General features: G+C 40.3%; 1 protein-coding gene across 3 annotated transcripts in view; it reads right to left on the reverse strand.

Annotated features, from left to right (window-relative positions):
* Window positions 1-8,834, reverse strand: part of LOC121285457 (putative interleukin-17 receptor E-like) — a 43,097-nt gene extending 34,263 nt beyond the window's left edge. The window contains exons 1-4 of one of the 3 annotated variants that reach the window (XM_041201894.1): window positions 8,317-8,447; window positions 3,300-3,350; window positions 2,600-2,633; window positions 44-190 (exon numbers count right to left, since the gene is read on the reverse strand). In XM_041201894.1, coding sequence (XP_041057828.1) covers window positions 44-190; window positions 2,600-2,609 — 157 coding nt within the window. In that variant the 5' untranslated portion in view covers window positions 2,610-2,633; window positions 3,300-3,350; window positions 8,317-8,447. Of the gene's footprint in view, window positions 1-43; window positions 191-2,599; window positions 2,634-3,299; window positions 3,351-8,316 lie in introns of all 3 variants that reach the window. The other 2 variants (XM_041201895.1, XM_041201893.1) reach the window with 2 other exon arrangements.
* Between the last annotated feature and the right edge of the window lie 2,879 nt (window positions 8,835-11,713).

Raw genomic sequence — 11,713 nt, forward strand, 5'->3', positions numbered from 1 at the left:
TTTGCTTTTAGAAAGTTTTTGATGAAAATATAAAAATATATACCATTAATTATCAATGTCCCTTTAACTTTCAGGTGTGTGGAACATTGCCTCTCCTTTATGCATTTCAACACTGTAAATATTTTGAGATCCTCCACAATTTCTGAGGGCAGGGATGACAGACGCTTACGGCAGGGACGGTCCGGGTCACCTAAAAAGGGAATAAATTGCACAATATTGTTAGACATGTATGTGTTCATTTCACACATCTGAATGTAAACTGTATTTGGTGGTTAGCCCCAAGTCAGGTTATCAAGGTGTCCCATCCACTCCTAGTTGAGAGCTAAGCGCCTGACCTCCAACTATGCCTAGAGTTTCCCTATTTAATATCGTGGTAGAAGCACTTTTATGCCACAAGTTCAAGGGAAGACCTCAAACCACCCTCTCAGGGCAACTAAGGATGATCAGCAAATTCCAGCATTGCCCATGAATATATAGAAGAAAAGAATTCTGATGCGTGCAACAGAGTGGAAAATGATAGAAATGTTGTAAAAAAATGTAGTTTTTGTTGTGTATATGACATTGGCAAATTTCTATCAATGCAGATGTACAGCTATACAATGCTACAGCACAACATGTACACAGTGACTTGGCAGTGGGGCTCCAAGTTTCAGAGGGGATTAGAGAGCTAACAGGTGTGAAATAAGAACTGGCAATTTAAATATTACTCTGTGCCACAGCAGGCAGTACAATAGTGCTGCGCGCGAGACAAGTTGGATGCAGTTTACATCAGTATTATGCAAAAAAGCTAAATAAAAGTGATTAGCTGTTAATGGGCAACTTAATCACAGTAAAATAACCACTCCAATGGTAATTTACTGTTTTAACATCATGGTGGTATTGTGAACAGTTTTCTAAAAGGAATTGTTTTATAATTTTTCTAGAATTAACAGAAGAAATCTTCATGTTTGCTTTTACATTGGTCACTATGCCTAGAAACAAACAAATTTGAACAGTGATTTTGGTAAAATCCAACAATATGAAAGCGGTCATTAAAGCAGATTTATTTGTGCCTCACCACCACACTTGACAGGAATAGTATACCATACTCCTCAAGATCCCAATTAAGATCACCAGCATTTCTTGCCATGGCACAAAGATAAAACCTTGGAAGCTCAAAGTTTAGAGGAGGTCTACTTAAAAATGTTGAACCTGTACCCAGGAAATCCCCCTCAAGCCGACCCTTTGGTCAGTTTGAGTGTCACTTCATAAGCCATCATGCCATCAATATTCAAAAAGAGAGAAAGAAAACAAATTTTGGTTTTTATTTTAGTGTATTTCGTGATTACCAAGGTGAGAGATTAGTAACAAAATTAATATTTTACCATTCAGGCACTCAGTATCAACATTAAACAATGATTGGCAAGGTACAGAACAAGTTGATGCAGAATAAGGCTCTTACTATTCTTGTTACTCAGTAACAGATCACTGCCTTGGCCTCAGAAGAGAGCCTCCTGCAGTCCCATTTCAGTATTAGCTGATACTCCTGAGCAACTGGATTGAGACTGGTCAAATTCATTCCCAAAGCATCCTTAGAAGTGGCCCTTTGTCATTAATTTGTCTGATTCTAAATTAAATGGATAGGACAAAAGCCCAATGCACCATCCAAATCCCATATCATTCAAGATTTTCTAATGCTCTTGTTTTGCTTTCTGAAGACCAACTTGCGCTGGATTATTTCCAGTGAGCGCTGCATACTCTGATAAAATTCAGATGGTTCTTCTCCATGCAAGAAGGTTGGAAGGCTATCAAGTGTGAAGGGAATCATAGTTGAGCTGGCTTATTTTTCCCCTTCTCTATGATATCAGCACTGTGACCAAACAATTAACAAATACTTGCTGATCTGGGTAACATAATGCAAGACTAGCTAGTGTATTTATATAAAAACAAAAAACTGCGGATGCTGGAAATCCAAAACAAAAACAGAATTACCTGGAAAAACTCAGCAGGTCTGGCAGCATCGGCGGAGAAGAAAAGAGTTGGTTTCGAGTCCTCATGACCCTTCAACAGAACTAAGTGAATCCAAGGAGAGGGGTGAAATATAAGCTGGTTTAAGGTGGGGGGGGGGGTTGGGGGGGTGGGGGGGGTTGGTGGCGGGTTGGGTGGGGGGAGAGAAGTGGAGGGGGGTGTGGTTGTAGGGACAAGCAAGAAGTGATAGGAGCAGATAATCAAAACATGTCACAGACAAAAGAACAAAAGAACACAGAGGTGTTGAAGTTGGTGATATTACCTAAACGAATGTGCTAATTAAGAATGGATGGTAGGGCACTCAAGGTATAGCTCTAGTGGGGGTGGGGGGCATAAAAGATTTAAAAATAATGGAAATAGGTGGGAAAAGAAAAATCTATATAAATTATTGGAAAAAACAAAAGGAAGGGGTAGGAAACAGAAAGGGGGTGGGGATGGAGGAGGGAGTTCAAGACCTAAAGTTGTTGAATTCATTCAATTTTGGATTCAAGCCTCACTTATCAGCATTGGTTTATTCAGGTCTTACCAGGAATACAGATTTGCTATATCTGTAAATTAGAAATTATTTTACAGTTTAAAAAGTAATACTTACTAAAGGTCATGTTTTTGCTTTTGCATTGGAGACCCTGAAAGAACAAAAATATAATTAGGGATATTTTCTGCACGGTTGGGTTTGTATGTGTTTGTATGTGCATGTGGATAACTGTATATGTATGGTGGTAGTGTGTTACAGATCACTCAAGAGTCAGGATGGCTGTGGCAACATGCATTTTTTCCATAGGCCGGGGTTTTCCGGTCCCACTCGCCGCCGGGATCTTCTGGACACATCGCAAGGCAATGGACTTTTGGCTGGCCTGCCACATCCATCACGGCAGATCCCACCATAGTACAGCTAGAAAATCCCAGCCATCGTCAGGAGATACGGATAGTGACAGTAGAGACTCCAACTTTCTTTCCAACGCATGGCTGACCAGGGATTTCTCCACTCTTACCACCATTATGGTATGCAAGTTAAATGAAAGAAAGGTGGGAGCTGGCAGTGTAGCATATTGGCCAAGAAAACAAGCTGCAAAATCATCTTAACAACAAATAAAAATGCTGGGAGGGCAGTGGCCTGGGCTCACCTTTAATTATCGTGACTTACGTTATATATCACACCCCATGAATTATTTCGAGGGTAACTGATATAAACTTAATAAGTTCTGCCAAAGTGCCTCAATTAAACCTTTTACTGATCTTCCTCTGTCATATACTGATCAACCTGATATGCACTTAACTAGGAAGTAGCTTACCCTTGCATTTTATTGAGGAAGTAGTTCCACACTGTGGTTCAATTGTTTATCCTTCAAAGGAAAAGTAAATACCAAAAAATTCATGTTGTATAACTACAAAATGAAAACTGCCTGAAAACAGCACACGCTCACAAGAAAAAGATCAACACACATCAAAATTGTTCCTCTGTTAAATAGATAGTATCTTTTATCATCTACAACATCTAGGTGATACCACCAGAATATCTAGGTTATAAAGTAGGTTATCTGAAATCAAATTAAAATGGTGACATGGGCTTCTGGCTTTATTTCCAGCACCCTCACGGGTGGGATCCGCCATGGGCGAGGTGGCACCCCAGCCAGAGGTCCATTGACTTGCGAAGGGATCGGAAGATCCCAGCAGTGGGCGGGTGCGGAAAATCCTGCCCATTGTAAGTAAGATAAGAGTAGGCCATTTGGTCCCTTAAGCCTACCCCACCATTCAATAAGATCATGGCTGAGGTAATCTTTTGAAAAGGGGAGAAGGAAGAAAATAAAATCACTTTCCCCTTAATACTATACTACAAATATTAGCATTTCTCTAATATGGTGTTTCACTTCTAAAAGAATAAGGAAAGTTATATAAACTAAATGAATAATTTAGGTTTCATATACATTTAGATTAGTAAATACTCGAGCTGCTTTTATCCAATTGCCTGAGTCCTGAGAGATGGCCAAATGTGACACTGACCCACATTTACATCCAGGTCATGCAGCCCGTATTCATATGAAGCACTTAAAGGGAAGCCCATGCACAGGCTGCCTGTGGCAGTTTGGCCAGTGAACATGTGTGAAGTACTGACAACAAGATGCCAGCAGGAAGTGAATTTCTGATATCCAAATATCCAAGGTTTGACACGATGCCACTCTGGGGAATTGTGTCATAGTGCAGCCTGTCTACTGATGCAAGATGGCCTGGCAGCGACAAGGGAAATCTGGCAAGAAATGGATTTTCCTTCTCCCTGATCTTTTACTAATACAGAGAGTTTACCATACAGCTGGCAATGACTGTCCAAGAACTGCTCATTAAGATGCAGTGCTCCAAAGGCACCACTGAAACAGCTTCAAAGCTTTTACAAGGCAAGAGATCAAATCAATGAGTTCAAATTCTAAAAGAATTTACTGAAGAGGAGACTTTGGGGTTATCCTCAACGATAAGGATGATCCTACGAAAGCAAAATAATTTAATTGCAAAAAGGGGGCAACAATATTGACGGAGATGGTCAGGCCAGATGTGGCTGTGTAATTTGAGTACATGGAGATAAGTGCTTTACCAGGGGAACAAATGGAAGACCATGCGGGATTTGCTACAGATGAGAACATCAAAAGTAAAAGCAAGGAAGGGGTTGAGCAGGTTGGTGGACATGGTGATATCATGTTATTGAAGGAAAAGAACAGAAGGAGTAACAGACGGTGCAAGTGAAGGAGCTGGGGATAGTTTCTCCCACAGTCAGATGTGAAAGGAAGAATGGGTTGATGATGGGGGAGGAGATTTGTATAGAATGGGAAATGAGAACATGATCAAAGAAGACTTTGTCCATATCAAGATGTCGCTGGGTCAAAAACCTAGAACTCCCTTCTAAAAGCACTGTTGGTGTTCCTACAACACATGGGTTGCAACGGTTCAAGAAGGTGGCTCACCACCACCTTCTCAAGGGTACTTAGGGATGGGTAATAAATGTTGGCCTAGCCAATGATGCCCACCTGTCACAAATGAGAACAAAGCTCTCAGAGATGAGGCTTCAAATGAAGGTGACGTCAAGAGGCCATAGATAAAGTTGGTGGAGTTGATCTGCAAGGCAGGTCAGAGTATGGTAAGGGGTGTAGAGAACTCCAAGGATCATGGAGTATGGGAGAATATGGGTGTAAAGGAATATGAGTCACTTAATGCAAAGGCTTAGGTGCAGGAAATAGAGAAAACATTTCAGCAAAGGAATTACTTGGGAGGGGAGGGGTGTGGTGCCTGCTAGGGTACAGCCAGTGAGTTTAAAGGAAAGGTGGAGGCAGGTTAGGTGTTAAACAAAAAGAAGATACTGCAGAACTAGAGATGATGGCCACTCCATTACCATGGCAATTTGGGCAGAGAACTTCCAATCTATTTTTAAATTTTATTTTTATCTTTGTGTACCAGGTACAATTCTAAACTATTAAGTTTGTAAGCAACAAAATATGGATCCTACACTACAAAGCATTATTGATTTAAATGTATGAATGAATAATTTACACAATTTACATTTTCTTTCAGAATTTATGAACAAACACCAACAAGCAAAGTCAATTTTATTGCACTTTGCTTTTCTTTATCCCATTGATATTGATGTACTCAATGAAATAATACAAATTGTTTTCAGTAATCTCCAAATGTGAAATGTTGCTGTTTTCAGGAACAGCATTCACTGACGTTGACTACCCAACTTCTTGCGACACTACTGCCAGATCCTTGGGGCCCGACTCTTTGCATTGACCTCCGTGGTCACCTATTTCCATTTCCTTAGAGTTGTCCTTGAGGCCTCCTGCTTCCTGTTCCCTCCCCCAATACCCCACTGAAAAATATGACCTCTCGTCTTCAGCCTACTTCCACCACCAAAGCATCCAGCAGCAGAATTTGAACTTGGGAACCCTCACTCTTCCCTGGTGCTCCATTTGTACACCTCCAACATGCAGCCAGAGTCAGTAAAGACAACTAGCAATAGCTCCCTCCCAACGAGTGCAGCTGCTCTTTAATAGGGACAGGCTGCTTTTAAGAGAAATGGAATGGCTATACTGCAGGAGATTAATGCACATTGCTCAGTCCCCTGATGACTACTCAGGAAACCAGGCAGAGTGGACCTCACTCAGGCCAACACTACAATCAGGTAAATGAGGAGACAGCACCATGTTTACATGCCTGCCTCAATGGCAACGGGCAGGGGAGGGTTACAAAATGCATCCCTCACCCTGGAATACAGGTCATAAATAATTTCTAACCAGTCAAAGGGAAAGGAAAGTGCTTCTTTTTAAATAAATGGTCAGATGTTATCAAGGATGAGGTGCATGGCTTCACTGTATAGAAACTTTGTATATGAAGAGGAAACCACAAATGCCAAGTAAACAGGTAAAAGTACCTAATGAAAGTTCAAAGAAACATCCGCACTCGAAGATAATGTACCACTTGTATTACTGGTAATTGCTTTGCCTATTTAAATATCTTGAAATCAGCTGAAATTGTATGTAACTTGTACATCGACTTAGTCAAGACACTTACTGGCAGAATTTTCCACCCCTCCAAACTATGTATTGTAAAATGGGTTATTTTGAATGGATGCGTTTTTTTAAATCTGTGCATTTAATACAAAGATATAATCTATAAGCATGTTTACTTGGTGATGATCTTATTAATAGAGAGGCTTGCATTTAAACAGCAACTTTAATGACCACAGGACTTTTCAAAGTGTTTTAGAGCAAATCCAATACTTTTGAAGTGCAGTCACTGTTGTAATGTAGCAAACACAGCAGCCAATTTGTGCACTGCAAGGTTTCACAAACAACAATGTGATATTAACCAAGTAATCTGTTTTTGTGATATTGGTTAAGGGATAAATAATGGTCAGGACACCGAGGATAATTACCCTGCTCTTTGAGTTGGTCCCATGGAACCTTTTACTTTAAAGATCAGATGATTTAATATCTTAACTGAATGATGGCACAAAATGTATATATGCACACATATATTTTCTTAAATACCTTCCATCTACTTCTACATCCTGTATGAACAACCTGGTTTCCTTCTACTGTCAACTTCTTTTGTCAGCTTTTCCCATGATAAACATATTTATAATCAGATGCGTCTTCACTTTAGTCACCAGGTTCCCACAAAATCACTCAAAATGGTTCTAAAATTGTTTCTCATCTGTATATTAATATTAACTAAAATAAGTGAGTTTCTTTCTTCTTAGCAATAGTGGTTTAACTTTAAAAAATGTAAAATTTTGAATATAATTATACCTCCTGTTTCCATTGACAACCTCCAATTAGAACGAAAAAAGAAACGTTGAAAGGAAAGCAGAAAAGAAGAGAAAAACAGAAAATGGTAAGTGTGAAGCAGAAAAGAGAAAGAAAGAGACTCAAGCTGAAGATGAGACAGTAACAGAAATAAGACAGGTGAGAGAGTAACCATAATCTCCAACTTAGGCTGTACAGCCATGAGATATGGGTTAATAATACATTAAATTTACTACTTACATGTCACCATTCTTATTTATTATCATTATTACACACAATCACATCTGCAGCTCTACAACTATACTGAATAGGGCACCATAGGCTCCAGAAACTGTAGATCATACCTGTACCTGAAGCATCACTAATGTACTCAGAGGGAAAGTCTCCTTGTCCTGATTTCCAAACCATGGCACATCTATTATATCTACTACATTTATGTTTACAGCTTTTTTTTACTTCTTACTATCTGGGAAAAAGTAGAATATCTTATTAGTGGCAAAATATATTTTTTTCATTCTCCCATAGAAAATATGATTCTAAACTTCTGTCACTGTATTTACCATGAATCGGAAATGAATAGATCAAATTATGTGGCGGCTGCTGTGAAAAAGCAATAAACAAAAGGATGGATTAGGGTCCTATAGGTTACTTTCTTACCTTTGGGAACTGGGTACAACCTGAACTTCGGAATAGTTGCAAGTGTTCCACAAGTTCTACATCCACATTTACAATCAGTTGCGTCTTCACTCTCGTCACCAGGTTCCCACAAGATCACTCAAAATATTTCTAAAATTGTTTTTCATCGGTGATTTAATCTCAATAACTAAAATTTGCAACCTCAAAACTAAAGCCCCTCACCTTGATCAATGCTAAAATTTCATAAGAAAACACGTTAAAATTAAAAAAAAAACATTTAAACAGGGCGAATAGCATAATGGAAATTAAAGAAAATGCAAAATTGACACTTTTATATTTTCGTCGCAACAGAAAATCATTTTTTTTTAAATCTGAACGTTACCTGAGAACACCTGAGTCCACATTTAGTGATTTCCTCAACAGCTCCACAGCAAGAAATGCTCAAACCCAAAATAATTAGAAGGAAGCTAAGACGACTACAGCAGCTCATCCTGCGCTTTTTGTCTTTGCCACTTTACTAAATATGCATCATGAAAGGCACAGACTTGACAAAACTCGTTATTTGAGCAGAAGCGCTGGAACCTGCATAGAGTTCGCTATCAACGTGCAACAGTTTCCTTTACGACTGCTATCATGCAGCATTACATTACCTTCTCACTGACTCACCGCCACCCACTGCGACTAAAAGCGAATCTAAACTCCCTGCCCCGCCTCCAGAAATTCCCGGCTCCTATCCCTTTTCGCTGCTTTAAAAAAAGCCGCTCCTTCAAATTAAAGGATTTCTTGGAAAATGATTTAACAGTGTATTTCACCTCAATTCCCAATTTTCTACATGTTTCTCAAATATGCATCCTGTCATGAAAGAGCAAATATAATCTACAGGCTGTTACATTAATCCGCGGCAACGATTAGGCAAAAATGTCTAGAATTTGGACTGAAGTCTGAGCAGTTTCCAATTGCTCAATTTAGCTCCTACTTGTAATGGAGTATTTCCCAATGTCTATAGTTGTATTACTTATAAAATGTCATGGTTTAACAGCATAGGGTTAGAAGTAAAGTCTTGCAACATATTATAGCTAACTTGTGCAGCACAAACGGAAAGATTCGTCGAATGAAACATTCACCTCAGATGAAGTTGTAACTGCAAAGTATTTAATGACTAGAAACCAAACGTCCAGTGTAACTGGATTCTCAAGGTCTTGTTCACTGGCCAGAAATATGCTCCTAGCCTGACAGTGAACTTGAAGTCATTCTATAAAAGTGTTTAGCCCTGTAAATCTGAATGCCCTCAGAATAATTTCTGAATGTTTATTTCTTCACTTGCCCCCATGAGCGATTCAGGAATCAGTAACTTTGTTCAATCACAACATAGTGGAGTTTACCCAGCATTTGAATGCGTCACCAGCATCAATTGGCCCAAGTGGACTGGGAGCAGCTACTTGCAGATAAAACTGTCAGAGCAGTGGGAGGCATTCAAGGAAGACATAGCGAGAGTACAGGGCAAATTATGTTCCCATAAAGACAAAGGGTGGTACCAAGCCTGGAGAACCCTGGATGTCAAGGGACATAAAGGTTAAAATTAAGAAAAAAAGAGAAGCTTATGGCAGATACCGAGGGCTGGATATGGCAAAGTCCTTAGCGTTGTATAAAAAGTGCAGAGGGGAACTTAAAAAGGAAATTAGGAAAGCTAAGAGAGTACATGAGAAAGCATTGGTGGGTAGAATAAAGAAAAACCCAAAGGGTTTTTTTAATATATAAAGAGCAAGAGAATAACTAAGGAAAGAGTAGGGCCAATTAGGGACCAAAGAGGTAATCCGTGTGTGGACCCGGAAGATGTGGGTACAGTCCTCAATGAATATTTTGCATCGATCTTCACAATGAAAAAGGATGATGCACATATAGACATCAGGGTGGAGGACTGTGAAATATTAGAGGAAATTAACATGGAGAGAGAGAGGAGGCACTAGTGGTTTAGCGGCCTTAGAAGTGGATAAATCCGTAGGTCCATGTGAGATGCATCCCAGGCTGTTAAGGGAGGCAAGGGAGGAGATATCAAGGACACTGGCAGTAATTTTCAAATCCTCTCTGGCCATAGGTGAGGTGCCAGAGGACTGGAGAACTGCTAACATTGTCCCATTGTTAAAAATGGGAGGATGGGATAGACCAGGAACTTATAGGCCAGTCAGTCTAACCTCGCTAGTGGGGAAGTTACTAGGAAGAATTCTGAGGGACAGAATATATCTGCATTTGGAGAGACACAGATTAATCAGAGATAATCAGCATGGATTTGTGTAGGGAAAGACATGTTTGACAAATTTGATCGAATTTTTTGAGGAGGTAACCAGGAGTGTTGATGAGGGTAATGTATTTGATGTGTCTACATGGAATTTAGCAAGGCTTTTGATAAGGTCCTTCATGGTAGACTGGTCAAGAAAGTAAGAGCCCATGGGATCCAAGGCAAAGTGACATATTGGATTCAAAATTGGCTGAGAGGCAGGAAGCAGAGGGTGATGGTACAGGGATGTTTCTGTGACTGGGAGTCTGTTTCCATTGGGGTTCCACAGGGCTTGGTGCTGGGGGCCTTGCTGTTTGTGGTATAAATAAATGATTTGGACTTAAATGCAGGAGGTATGAACAAGAAGTTCGTGGATGACACGAAAATTGATAGGGTGGTAAATTATGAGGATAGCGATAAACTGCAGGAGGATATCAATGGACTAGTCAGGTGAGCAGAGCAGTGGCAAATGGAATTCAACCCGGAAACGTGTGAAGTAATGCACCGGGGGTGGGCTAACAAGGCAAGGGATTACACTAAGAATGGTAGGACCCTGGGAAGTACTGAAGATCAGAGGGACTTTGGTGTGCATATCCACAGATCCCTAAAGGTAGTAGGGCAGGTAGATAAGGTATTTAAGATGGCATATAGGATACTTGCCTTTATTAGCCGAGGTGTAGAATACAAGACCAGGGTGGTTCTGCTGGAACTGTATAAAACACTGGTTAGGCCACAACTGGAGTACTGCATGCAGTCCTGGTCACCACATTATAGGAAGGATCTGATTGCACTGGAGAGGGTGTAGAGGAGATTTACCAGGATGCTACCTGGGCGGAGGGTCTAAGATATGAGGAAAGATTGGATAGGCTGGGATTGTTTTCTTTGGAGCAACAAAGATTGAGAGGGGACCTGATAGAGGTGTATAAGATTATGAGAGGCATAGATAGTGTGGATAGGAAGGCTCTGTTTCCATTAGTAGGTGGGTCAATAACCAGGGGCATAGATTTAAGGTAAGAGGTAGAAGGCTAAGAGGGGAGTTAAGGAGAATTTTTTTGACCAGAGGGTGGTGGGAGTCTGGAACCCATTGCCTGAAAGGGTGGTTGAGTCAGAAACTCTCGGAACATTTACAAAGTGTTTAGATATTCACTTGCATTGCCATAGCCTCCAGGGCTATGGGCCAAGCGCTTGAAAATGGGATTTGTGTAGTCAGATCTTTGTTGACCGGCACAGACATAATGGGCTGAATGGCTTCCTGTGTTGTAGATGTCTATGAGTCTATGAGGCATCAATGGGCAAGTCTCTTATGCAGAAACATCATAAATCAGTATTAAGTTGTATTAGTAAGTCTCCCTAAATTCAGACACAGGGTTCTATGATTAGAGCAAAACATTGTATGCTATAGAGCCATACACAACATTATCCTGATGATCTACCAGTTATGCCTTTTTACTGTCTGTCTGTGGACATCAGGTGAAGAATGTTTAGACCAGGCTGAGATGGCTTC

The sequence above is a fragment of the Carcharodon carcharias genome, chromosome 13 (assembly GCF_017639515.1).
Source record: "Carcharodon carcharias isolate sCarCar2 chromosome 13, sCarCar2.pri, whole genome shotgun sequence".
Classification (NCBI taxonomy): domain Eukaryota; kingdom Metazoa; phylum Chordata; class Chondrichthyes; order Lamniformes; family Lamnidae; genus Carcharodon; species Carcharodon carcharias.